General features: G+C 45.0%; 1 protein-coding gene across 2 annotated transcripts in view; it reads left to right on the top strand.

Annotated features, from left to right (window-relative positions):
- The window catches only part of LOC139563415 (actin-histidine N-methyltransferase-like), a 52,588-nt gene that overhangs the window by 4,248 nt on the left and 34,861 nt on the right, over positions 1 to 13,479 (top strand). For both annotated transcript variants that reach the window (XM_071382065.1, XM_071382066.1), the window contains 5 exons: positions 7,277 to 7,407; positions 7,602 to 7,694; positions 9,274 to 9,422; positions 10,128 to 10,200; positions 10,483 to 10,739. In XM_071382065.1, the coding sequence (XP_071238166.1) occupies positions 7,277 to 7,407; positions 7,602 to 7,694; positions 9,274 to 9,422; positions 10,128 to 10,200; positions 10,483 to 10,739 (703 nt within the window). The remainder of the gene's footprint in view (positions 1 to 7,276; positions 7,408 to 7,601; positions 7,695 to 9,273; positions 9,423 to 10,127; positions 10,201 to 10,482; positions 10,740 to 13,479) is intronic.

Below are 13,479 nucleotides of genomic sequence, written 5' to 3'. Positions count from 1 at the left end.
CACATGTGACTAACAGAAATGGAATGTCTGTGGAACTTGTTCAGTTTATGTCTCAGTTGTTGAATCTTGTTATGTTCGTACAAATATTTACACATGTTAAGTTTACTGAAAATAAACGCAGTTGACAATGAGAGGACGTTTCTTTTTTTGCTGAGTTTATATGTTTGTTGGTCAGTCCCTGAATGCTGTTGAATGATTAAAAGCCTCCCATTCTCTGTTGTCACCCCCCAGCCACTGTTGTCAGTCAGCATGACTGACTGAGGTAGGACGTCACACCACGTATCTACCAAAGTGATTCCTGTAAGACGTTACCTTTGCATTAGAGTTTTGATTTATAATCTCAGTGTATGTAACTACTACATGTGTGTTGTTAAAAGGATTTAGGAGACTCCCATTCTCTATTCTCACTCCTCCAGCCACTGTTGTCAGCCTATAGCCTGAATGTTAAGAACAGGAAGACAGCATAACGGCAGGCCGTCACACGGTGCTGTGACACATCTGTCCTCCTTGGCCCTGCACCTAGCTCTTGGCGAGGCCATAGGGTCCATCTCAAATGGCACCCTGTTCTCTATATAGTGCACTACTTTTGACCAGGGCCCATAGGACCGTTTGGAATACACCCATAAACATACAGGCAGCTGTCCCACTGTGTCTTATTTATCCCCCGTTTCCTGGTTACCTGGAATAAGCCTAACTTGTGTGGCAGCATCAACTGTATTTCAACTGGCACATGTATACAGTGGTGCTGCTGTGTCTGTGAAAGGCAGGCACACTCGGTGCCCATTTATTTCCCTTCAGAGCAGATGTGCTGTTGGAAAGTGAAGTTTCTTGCTGCCAAAAATGACTTTGAACTGTTGTGATGGTTGTTGAGTCTCGGATTTCTTGGGCTTTTGCGAGGAGCTGCAAGAAGGGCAGTTGACAATGTGAGAGCGAGAGAGGGAGGATGAGGGGGGGATATCAGAGGAGGCTGGTGGCATGCACTATAGGAGGACGGGCTCATTGTAATTGCTGGAATAGATTCAATGGAATGGAGGCAAATGTGGTTTCCATATGTTGATGTTTGATACCGTTCCATTTATTCCATTCCATTCTTTACAATGAGCCCGTCCTCCTATAGTTCCTCCCACCAGCCTCCTCTGAGAGGAATATGGTTTAAAAGGTGACAGAGAAAGTGAAGAGAGAGCGAGAGAGGAAGTTAGGGTGAGTGAGTAGAGAAGGCTGGACTTGAGAGGGTGAGTAGAGAGACGGAGCGAGGCAGCTGCAGAGGGGAATGATGAATAAACATGACTCCTAAAATGTCCACATATGTAATGCTAGCTGAACTTTGACACTACTACCATGGCTATTTAAAGCAATCATTATGCCAATGTGAAGGACATAGCAGTCTAATACTGTAAAAAAAATACTACCTTTTGATGTTTCATTTTACAAAATAATAAGTTTCATTCACCTGAGGGCAGTTCCATGGTAATGGATTTATGCTGAGAGTCAGATTTTTCACTTTAAAATGTATGCCAAAGAAAAACCATTTGATTTCAGTTTAACAAACCATACAACTCTATGCACAATGACTACTTTTAACAATTTGCTCATTTGCCAACAACACATTTACTGGAAGAACTGTACAGATACAAAGTTATTTTTATTTACTGTGTAAATTGTTTGTCGTTTGTGCATAGAGGTGTGTGGTTTGTTAAACTTTGAAATGAATGTTTTTTGCGTACATTTCAAAGTGAAAAATCTGAATCTCAGCGTAAATTGGAATCGGTGTCCTGCAATTCTACACATTTTGCCATGCTTATGTGTGTTTATGCTATCTGAGTGACTAAAACATTAGAACAAAATCAATAGGGGCACCATGCCATGATATTTGGGGAATTTTAGATTCACCCTGACCGTCTATTTTTTATTTTGGTGATTGTTAGTCCTCAAAAAGAATCTTATTTAAAAAATACATTGCCCCATTATCTTGTCTACATATTTTATATCTGGTTGTAGTTGTTTTAAGTTTACACTGAATTTTAAAATTTTTAATTGCAGTGTTGGTGCGCCACTGCTTAATGCATAAAAGGGAAACACTGATTGGGTTTATATCATTCATTGATAAGTCCAAAAATGTATGTAGTTAGTACAGATTGGCCCTTTAGTGATAAATATTGACAGCGATTACGAAATACAGGTTTTAGGAGCACCAGAATTTTTTATTTTTAAGATTGAGATATAGTCTAAATTGGGCCTACATAGCTGTGTTTACACAGGCAGCCCAATTCTGATATTTTTTCCACTAATTGGTCTTTTGACCAATCAGACCAGCTCTGAAAAATATCTGATGTGAAAAGATCTGATGTGATTGGTAAAAAGACCAATTAGTGGGAAAAAAGATCAGAATTGTCTGCGTGTGTAAATGCAGACTATGAATCCTAGCTACTTTTGATGCTCATCTCCTGAAGAAGCTCTCCCTTGTCCTTTCTTTCTGTGCCACCACGTTTGCATACTACTGAGGCTGCGGGAAAGTGAAGAAATCCTTACAAAAATCCTTAATCCCAAATTAAAAATTCCAGGTAGCACAGCAAAATATGTAGGCACATATGCCCTGAAAATGGTAGCATTGTAGAGCCCGGTACATTGTCAGTTTACTAGAGTAGGCCTGTCACATTGGACCACAGGCATTGTACTTTAGTTTCTCTCTGTGTGACACCATGTTTATTTCTACTGACTGCTTGAGGCTGTGTTAATCTGGCAAAGGCACAGGTTACCATGGCAAGACCTTTTACTGGTATTCTTTTACATGAGATGCTCATCTCGCTCACTACTAGACTGAAAACTAAGTAGAACATTCTAGAATGTTTACACTCTCAAATATTCACTGTAAAAAAATTAACACCCACAAATTATTATTTATTAACTGGTTCCACAGCTTTTTTGTTCACTCAACTTTTCAGTCCAAGTGTTACCTGAACAAAAAAATAAAATGTTGCCCCAAATTTATCTCCAATTTGAACATTTTGGCCAAAATTCAGTCAATTTAAAATACTATGTTTGCTCAACTTGTCTCATTGTTGGTTCAGCTATAAATTATTATTTGGGCATCTTAACTAAAAATATCTGTGCAACTGTTTACATGCACATAAACTGTGCTTTTAACATAGTGTTTTCAACGTACATATTTGACACATGTTAACATACATGATTACATTGTGCATGTTCATTTATACAGTCATTATTCAACATGTCCACACCTGGGATTTGAACTCACAACCTCTTGGTTCATGGCATTCTGACCTTCCTGCTACGCCACCACGTCTGTGTCATTATCAATTAATCTGACTTTTCTCTCATCATTCATTTGATTTATTATTTAAGCATTTGAGGTTTTTCTGTATAATTGTCTACTGTTGGTGGAGCATATTATTATGTTTTAATATTACTCCTTAATCAGTTTTCTAAATATTTATTTTAGTGTATTTTTAACAGAGCTGATATTTACTTTGAAGTGCAAACTGAAGTCTTTGACACAGACTAGGTGGTGTCGCAGGAAGATTGGAATGTGGTGAACCAATAGGTTGGGAGTTAAAATCCCAGTTAAGAACATGTTGAATAATAATGACTGTATAAATGAACATAATCAAGTTTCAATCAATCAAGTTTATTTTATATAGCCCTTCGTACATCAGCTAATATGTACAATGTAATCATTTATGTTAACGTGTGTCAAATATGTACGCTGAAAACATGTTAAAGGTGTGTATGTTGTGGTGTAACTAGTTCCACCGCATAAAAAGTAAATAAAATATACATTTCTAATTGAATGAACATATGAGACAGTTTGTGAAAAGAAATCATTTTAAGTGATTGAATTTTTGCCTACGTTTTCTCATGTTGGAGCTAAGTTTGGGACAACTAAAAATGTTAAGTTCAGATAACACTTTGACTGATAAGTTGAGTGTAATTTTTTTGTTTTTTAAATAAAAGGCTGTGGAACCAGTTAGTTGAAACAACTTTATTTTATTTTTTACAGTGTTGGTTAAGCATCTAGAATTTAGATTCCCCAGTACAACAGGCGGGGACAGTAGTGCATAGCCTGCTCCACACTTGCATAAGGACTAGGTTATCAGCCAAGAACTGCTGGTACACAATTTTAGCCCAATGCCCTTATCATCAATCAGCATATGAAAAATTGTTAATCAGAATGACATGGCAGAATAGTATAATTATTCATTCAGTTTTCTCAGGAAAGGCTTGTTGACCTGCAGAAACACAAACAATGGACATACAGGATACATACTGGATACTTGGCTAATATCATAGTAGTCTGTTATGATGTAATGCCCTCTCAGTTGAAGTATTAAAGCACAGTTAAATGTTTTCTCTTGAGAAATCTGTGTATGATTTCCATATGGGTCCCTGTTCTTCCCCTTAACTATCAAGAGTAGATGTGGGATCGATATTGAGCCAATATGAACAAAAATATCCTCTTGTTTTACATGCCCAGCCAACCACTATGCTTTGAAGCTTCAACATTAAAGGGATGCTTTGGGATTTTGGCAATGAGGATACCATTTTTATGTCTCTGTTTCTAGTATGAAGGAAGTTAGAGGTAGTTTCGTGAGCCAATGCTAACTAGCGTTAGCACAATGTCTGGATGTACTAGTATACCAAAATCCCTAAGTATCCCTTTAACTCTGAAGGCATTGGCCCAGTTTAGATTTTGCTGTGTCTTGTGCCCTCTAGTGGCCATTGTATGTAGATACAACTTTTGTTTGCGCTCACGAGGGCTGGGAATGGAACGCTTACCCTATTTTGTTGCCTGGGTCTTTAATTAGGACACACCGGAGCATGTTTTTATTGGACAAGTTCATGTAGTTTGTCCCTCCCTGCTTCAGTTCTTTTTTTCGCCTGTGAATACGACCTGCACAAAAAACCTGTGGTTTGTTTTGATTAAGAAATGTGTGATTTTTGTCATGTTTCTTCTCTTCCTGTCTCTCTCAAGAATCCACTTTAGATGAGTGATTGACTTAGTGCTGTCTGTCTCTCCTCCTCCCCACCTCCTGCTCCCTGACTTAGTGCTGTTTGTCTCTCCTCCCCACCTCCTGCTCCCTGACTTAGTGCTGTTTGTCTCTCCTCCCCACCTCCTGCTCCCTGACTTAGTGCTGTTTATCTCTCCTCCCCACCTCCTGCTCCCTGACTTAGTGCTGTCTGTCTCTCCTCCTCCCCACCTCCTCCCTGACTTAGTGCCTTCTTTCTCTCCTCCCCACCTACTGCTCCCTGACTTAGTGCCTTCTGTCTCTCCTCCCCACCTACTGCTCCCTGACTTAGTGCTGTCTGTCTCTCCTCCCCACCTCCTGCTCCCTGACTTAGTGCTGTCTGTCTCTCCTCCCCACCTCCTGCTCCCTGACTTAGTGCCTTCTGTCTCTCCTCCCCACCTCCTGCTCCCTGACTTAGTGCCTTCTGTCTCTCCTCCCCACCTACTGCTCCCTGACTTAGTGCTGTCTGTCTCTCCTCCCCACCTCCTGCTCCCTGACTTAGTGCTGTCTGTCTCTCCTCCCCACCTCCTGCTCCCTGACTTAGTGCTGTCTGTCTCTCCTCCCCACCTCCTGCTCCCTGACTTAGTGCCTTCTGTCTCTCCTCCCCACCTCCTGCTCCCTGACTTAGTGCCTTCTGTCTCTCCTCCCCACCTACTGCTCCCTGACTTAGTGCTGTCTGTCTCTCCTCCCCACCTCCTGCTCCCTGACTTAGTGCCTTCTGTCTCTCCTCCCCACCTCCTGCTCCCTGACTTAGTGCTGTCTGTCTCTCCTCCCCACCTCCTGCTCCCTGACTTAGTGCCTTCTGTCTCTCCTCCCCACCTCCTGCTCCCTGACTTAGTGCCTTCTGTCTCTCCTCCCCACCTACTGCTCCCTGACTTAGTGCTGTCTGTCTCTCCTCCCCACCTACTGCTCCCTGACTTAGTGCCTTCTGTCTCTCCTCCCCACCTACTGCTCCCTGACTTAGTGCTGTCTGTCTCTCCTCCCCAGCCCTGCTCTGACCAGCTGACTTAGTGTTGTCTGTCCTCCTCAGCCCTGCTCTGACCAGCTGACTTAGTGTTGTCTGTCTCTCCTCCTCAGCCCTGCTCTGACCAGCTGACTTAGTGTTGTCTGTCTCTCCTCCCCAGCCCTGCTCTGACCAGCTGACTTAGTGTTGTCTGTCTCTCCTCCCCAGCCCTGCTCTGACCAGCTGACTTAGTGTTGTCTGTCTCTCCTCCCCAGCCCTGCTCTGACCAGCTGACTTAGTGTTGTCTGTCTCTCCTCCTCAGCCCTGCTCTGACCAGCTGACTTAGTGTTGTCTGTCTCTCCTCCTCAGCCCTGCTCTGACCAGCTGACTTAGTGTTGTCTGTCTCTCCTCCTCAGCCCTGCTCTGACCAGCTGACTTAGTGTTGTCTGTCTCTCCTCCTCAGCCCTGCTCTGACCAGCTGACTTAGTGTTGTCTGTCTCTCCTCCCCAGCCCTGCTCTGACCAGCTGACTTAGTGTTGTCTGTCTCTCCTCCTCAGCCCTGCTCTGACCAGCTGACTTAGTGTTGTCTGTCTCTCCTCCTCAGCCCTGCTCTGACCAGCTGACTTAGTGTTGTCTGTCTCTCCTCCTCAGCCCTGCTCTGACCAGCTGACTTAGTGTTGTCTGTTTCTCCTCCCCAGCCCTGCTCTGACCAGCTGACTTAGTGTTGTCTGTCTCTCCTCCTCAGCCCTGCTCTGACCAGCTGACTTAGTGTTGTCTGTCTCTCCTCCCCAGCCCTGCTCTGACCAGCTGACTTAGTGTTGTCTGTCTCTCCTCCTCAGCCCTGCTCTGACCAGCTGACTTAGTGTTGTCTGTCTCTCCTCCTCAGCCCTGCTCTGACCAGCTGACTTAGTGTTGTCTGTCTCTCCTCCCCAGCCCTGCTCTGACCAGCTGACTTAGTGTTGTCTGTCTCTCCTCCCCAGCCCTGCTCTGACCAGCTGACTTAGTGTTGTCTGTCTCTCCTCCTCAGCCCTGCTCTAACCAGCTGACTTAGTGTTGTCTGTCTCTCCTCCCCAGCCCTGCTCTGACCAGCTGACTTAGTGTTGTCTGTCTCTCCTCCCCAGCCCTGCTCTGACCAGCTGACTTAGTGTTGTCTGTCTCTCCTCCTCAGCCCTGCTCTGACCAGCTGACTTAGTGTTGTCTGTCTCTCCTCCCCAGCCCTGCTCTGACCAGCTGACTTAGTGTTGTCTGTCTCTCCTCCCCAGCCCTGCTCTGACCAGCTGACTTAGTACTGTCTGTCTCTCCTCCTCAGCCCCTGCCCTCTTCTGACCAGCTGCACCATGGGAAGGAAGAGTAGAGTGAAGACTCAGAAGTCGGGGACAGGCGCCACGGCCGTGGTCTCTCCCAAAGAGATGATGAACCTAATCTCAGATCTCCTACAGAGTATGTTCCAACGCTGCGTCCCAAATGGCAACCCATTTCCGCTATACAGTGTACTACTTTTGACTAGGGCCCATAAGAATAAAAAGCATGTTCCATTGAGAGTTCTTAGGCTTGATCTGTGTCTGGGAAACAGGCTTTATGTGATTCTTGTAGCTATGTAACTTATCGTGTGATATGTATGTCTATCCCATTAGAATGCAGCAGTGCTGCCCCTTCTCCAGGGAAAGAGTGGGAGGAGTATATCCAGATACGAGGACTGGTGGAGAAGATCAGGAAGAAACAGAAAGGTAGGCTGGATCACACACACAAACCCTAATTCTAACCCTAACCCCTAAGCCTAAAATAGCCTTTTTTTTCTAAGTGAGGTCCTCACTTCTCTGAATTTTAGTTGGTTTACAGTTCTTGTGAGGACTTCTGTTACTCACAAGCAATGTTCCCTCTAAGCTGGCGCGCACCTCCTCCGGGACTGCAGTGCAGAAGAATTATCAGCCCGCACAAAGAAGCACGAGATTGAACTTCACTCAACTTTCTAGAGTTTTCCCCGTTAGTTAACACTATCAACGTTTCCCTTTACTGTGGGAATTGTGATCGAATCAACACAATATTAGCCACTTTCAATGCAATATACCGAAACAAAGCGAACTATGCAAGATATTTTGTTGTAGGCAGAACGGATCAGAGTAGGATTCTATTGCATTGACACACACGACTCGGGTCCGTTCTCTACACAGACCGGTGCACCATAACCAATCAGAGCTGCAGTAGGCCTATATGTAAATAGACCATTGCCATATACGGATCTGTGCCATTTACTTTGAACTGGACTGTGTTTACAGCATGAGCGGTCGTCAGTAGATGTGCTTGTTTTGAGATCAAAGCGGAGTCTGCATGTAGCCATGTGTGCACATTCGTACATTTGTTCATATCCTTTGCTAGTTAGTGAGTTATTAGCCCAGTTATAGATAATTTGTAGTCAGCAATGGGGGAGTGATTGCTTCCTTCAAGTGCATAAAATGTGTGCATTTCTAGCCATCTTTGAAAAGAGAGTCATATAAAGAGCTTTTGTTTGTCTTGAAGGGACAGTGTTGTATTTTGAGACAGGCTTGAATAAGCTATGTAGCCAATAGGCAGAGGGTAGCATAATTTGTCTGATTCTCTGTAATAATGTTTCATTTTATTTTGTAAAGTGGTTTCTTGCATTAAACAACACAACATTTTCAGTCACATCCTGTCTGAAGGACAAGTAAATAAATAGGTTAATGTCAAGCCCTGTACGTTTTTCCCAAAAGTCTTATAGAATGTAGACCTACGTTGAACACGTAGAAGGATAGAACAGCTATTTCCAATGTAGGCTGAATGAAAGAACAGGTTTTTTCCATGCTATGGGATGCATTTTCTCCATTGTTTTTGACGGTAGTCCACTCTGATAGGCCTTCATTATTATCAAATAGCCACAGTAGCCTACTTGACTACTGCTAAACTGTAACTTAAAGCGGGTACAGCCTGTGTTCACAGTAAACGCACGCCGGAAGTTGCACATAATTTTCACAACATTCAAGTTTTTGGCTCGGCACACCTGAAATTTGCTCAGTGCCGAAAAATGTTTTGAGGGAACATTGCTCACAAGTATAGTAAAACGTGTACACACACACACACACACACACACACACACCACACACACACACACACACACACACACACACACACACACACACACACACACACACACACACACACACACACACACACACACACACACACACACACACACACACACACAGAGAGAGAGACACATACAGCTTGATTTGAGCCATGGTCTATATAGTTTAAATATGAATAGCTGAATCATAAGTGTCTCTCTCTCAGGTATCTCTGTGATATTTGAGGGCAGCAGAGAGGAGTTCTTCCCGGAGCTGATGGCGTGGGCTCAGGAGAGTGGAGCTTCCTGCGAGGGGGTTGAGATCGCTAACTTCGCTGGCGAGGGCTTCGGCCTCAGGGCCACCAAGGACATCAAGGTGGGTTCATACAACTGGACGGACTCTGTTCCTGGCAGTAGTTGTCATGGTGACACATCACCTGGGTCGTTTTCATTAAAGGGACATTTCACCCTGGATCTGCCACTGGCATATAGTCATTACTGTATTAACAACATTAGGTTTTTGTCATAAACATCAGAATTTTCCACACCATAAGCTAGAACAAGCTTATTTTCATTTCACTGGTAGAATCAGGAAGTTGAGACTTTCTGTGTATTTGTCTGCTCATAGTAAACCCTGAGGTGAAATTTCCCTTTTAAACCACACCGTTACGAAACGTTTTAGCATCCGAAATGAGAGTTTCTCATTGGACAAGTTCAGGTAGTGCCTCCCTGTTTCGATTAGTTTTCTTCCCTATGGTGTTTAGTAAGTACGACACTGGTTCCACTGTGGATAGAAGGAAACAGAAAGAGAATGACAGTTCCAGTTGGTGTTCTTGTTATTAGTAACATTTGGAAATGGCTGCCACTTACAGCTGATCGAACAAGCAGAGCTGTTCTAATGATGCCCAGGTGCTCTGTGTCTTGGTGTAAGTTTAATCAGTGATGTAACACTGTCAGAAGAGTTTAAAAGCACAATGAACACTTACATTCGATTAAGCCTGTGGTAGACTAAAATCACCGGGCCAAACTTTTCTCCCATATGATGTCAGTGTCCATTTTGACGTAACATTTGTGTTCTCAGGCAGAGGAGCTGTTTTTGTGGATCCCCAGGACGATGCTGATGACTGTGGAATCAGCCAAGAACTCTGTCCTGGGTAAGTGGAAATGTTAGGCCAATGTACTGTGATGCCATCCTACCCTTCATTGACTATAAGGCTTTTGTCCTCTGACATTTGAACCCCTCCTGCTGCGTCCTCCCCTAGGGCCCCTACACACACACACACACACACACACACACACACACACACACACACACACACACACACACACACACACACACACACACACACACACACACACACACACACACACACACACACACACACACACACACACACACTCTCTATTCTTTATTTAACCGTCCCTCTCCCCCCCAGGTCCCCTGTACAGCCAGGACCGTATTCTCCAAGCCATGGGTAACGTGACCCTGGCCCTCCACCTGCTGTGTGAGCGGGCTGACCCCTCCTCCCCCTGGCTGCCCTACATCAAGACCCTCCCTGGGGACTACGACACCCCTCTCTATTACGAGGAAGAAGAGGTACACCACCTGCTGTCCACTCAGGCCATCCAGGACGTCCTCAGCCAGTACAAGAACACTGCACGGCAGTACGCATACTTCTACAAGGTCATCCAGGTGAGTGGCAGAGAGGTACTCAGTCACACACTGGATTTCTGAAGAAACAGTCATGTTCTATCTGTTTCTGCTATTCACTACTTCTACAAAGTCACCCAGGTGAGTGGGAGTGCTCTGTCCCTACAAAGTCATCCAGGTGAGTGGGAGTGCTCTGTCCCTACAAAGTCATCCAGGTGAGTGGGAGTGCTCTGTCCCTACAAAGTCATCCAGGTGAGTGGGAGTGCTCTGTCCCTACAAAGTCATCCAGGTGAGTGGGAGTGCTCTGTCCCTACAAAGTCATCCAGGTGAGTGGGAGTGCTCTGTCCCTACAAAGTCATCCAGGTGAGTGGGAGTGCTCTGTCCCTACAAAGTCATCCAGGTGAGTGGGAGTGCTCTGTACCTACAAAGTCATCCAGGTGAGTGGGAGTGCTCTGTCCCTACAAAGTCATCCAGGTGAGTGGGAGTGCTCTGTCCCTACAAAGTCATCCAGGTGAGTGGGAGTGCTCTGTCCCTACAAAGTCATCCAGGTGAGTGGGAGTGCTCTGTCCCTACAAAGTCATCCAGGTGAGTGGGAGTGCTCTGTCCCTACAAAGTCATCCAGGTGAGTGGGAGTGCTCTGTCCCTACAAAGTCATCCAGGTGAGTGGGAGTGCTCTGTCCCTACAAAGTCATCCAGGTGAGTGGGAGTGCTCTGCCCCTACAAAGTCATCCAGGTGAGTGGGAGTGCTCTGTCCCTACAAAATCATCCAGGTGAGTGGGAGTGCTCTGTCCCTACAAAGTCATCCAGGTGAGTGGGAGTGCTCTGTCCCTACAAAGTCATCCAGGTGAGTGGGAGTGCTCTGTCCCTACAAAGTCACCCAGGTGAGTGGGAGTGCTCTGTCCCTACAAAATCATCCAGGTGAGTGGGAGTGCTCTGTCCCTACAAAGTCATCCAGGTGAGTGGGAGTGCTCTGTCCCTACAAAGTCATCCAGGTGAGTGGGAGTGCTCTGTCCCTACAAAGTCACCCAGGTGAGTGGGAGTGCTCTGTCCCTACAAAGTCACCCAGGTGAGTGGGAGTGCTCTGTCCCTACAAAGTCATCCAGGTGAGTGGGAGTGCTCTGCCCCTACAAAGTCATCCAGGTGAGTGGGAGTGCTCTGTCCCTACAAAGTCATCCAGGTGAGTGGGAGTGCTCTGCCCCTACAAAGTCATCCAGGTGAGTGGGAGTGCTCTGTCCCTACAAAGTCATCCAGGTGAGTGGGAGTGCTCTGTCCCTACAAAGTCATCCAGGTGAGTGGGAGTGCTCTGCCCCTACAAAGTCATCCAGGTGAGTGGGAGTGCTCTGCCCCTACAAAGTCATTTGGTATTTTATAGTAATAGCTGCGTTTCATTGCGTCTACAACCAAATGTTCATTCAACACTACCCTGAACAGATTGCGAAACCTTTTGAGCAGGATGGACGCGTTACTGTCTGTTTGCACAGGTTTTGCACAATATGAGGTGCTGCAGACTTTGCAAAAATTCTGAAACATGTTTGTCACGTGTATGTGAAACAAACAATCCTCTGTGTGTGTGTTTTCCATGGATAGACAGGAGCATAGATGTGTGTGTGTGTGTGTGTGTGTTTTCCATGGATAGACAGGAGCATAGATGTGTGTTTTCCATGGATAGACAGGAGCATAGTGTGTGTTTTCCATGAATAGACAGGAGCATAGATTTGTGTGTGTTTTCCATGAATAGACAGGAGCATAGATTTGTGTGTGTTTTTTTTTCCTTAAGTAGTCCTAGGTGGGGTTTTTCCATGGGCAGACTGAAGAGTAGAGGTGATTTCATTATTTCTGTGATGTGTTTTTGTGCCAGACAGTATTCATTGTCCCCCCCGACGATGAAACTGGGAAGGGGAATGTGGATCTGTCTCGGTCTGTCCGTTCGTATGTTAGTCACACTAGATATCTGACAGCACTGGCCCCATTTTGACAACACTTGGGTCAATGATGTGTCTTGCCATAGAGAGCCGGTATTTACAAAATGACACTGATTGGCCCGTTTCAGAGCCCAGTTCTTAGGGACGGTATGGTCAAACTCTCAGTTCTAAAGCCTGGTATGGTAAGTTGATTTATCTCCTTAAAGACTCAGCTGTAGAACATTCACCTTGAAGCCAGGTACAGAGTAAATCTTTGGGCTGGGTTCATTTGGCTCGTGTTAAAAGTCAGTCAGGAAGGACTCTTTCTCTCTCTCGCTTTCTCTCTCTCTCTGTTCTCTGTCTTTCTCTGGCCCTTCTTCCTCGTCCTTCTATCACTCCGTCTCTGCCAGTCCACCTATCTGTCAGTGTGTGGCGTGCTCCGAGGCATGCTTAGCGAGAGGGATCAGGTTTTAAGAGGTTTCCAGCTGTAGGGAGATGAGGAGAGCAGCTGCAGAATGGCCTCTTGCACCCAATTTCAGAGGGCCCGATAAGCTGCCAGTAGCATAGAAAGTGGCAGGGAACTTGTTCTTAAATACCACAGTAACCAACAGGGGGAGCTTTTTACCTCTTACAGTCTGAACCAGTGGTATTCAAACTCAGCGGGGACCAAATGTTTTTCTGTCAGAATTTCTGGGGATCCCATTTTTTTTTCACAACAATTTCTCGCGACCCGACCCTAAATCTAATGACACAACCTTAAAATTGGTACATTTGGATTTTTATTACATTTTCATCTCTTATCAGAATGAAAATAAACCAATAAATACATTTACTAAAAATAATGTTTTCTTCAAATGATCTTTCTGAAAAACGTTTATATA

This window comes from Salvelinus alpinus, chromosome 34 (genome assembly GCF_045679555.1).
Source record: "Salvelinus alpinus chromosome 34, SLU_Salpinus.1, whole genome shotgun sequence".
Taxonomy (NCBI): domain Eukaryota; kingdom Metazoa; phylum Chordata; class Actinopteri; order Salmoniformes; family Salmonidae; genus Salvelinus; species Salvelinus alpinus.
The sequence above is the reverse complement of the archived record's forward strand: the minus strand, read 5'-3'. Positions and strand labels throughout refer to the sequence as shown.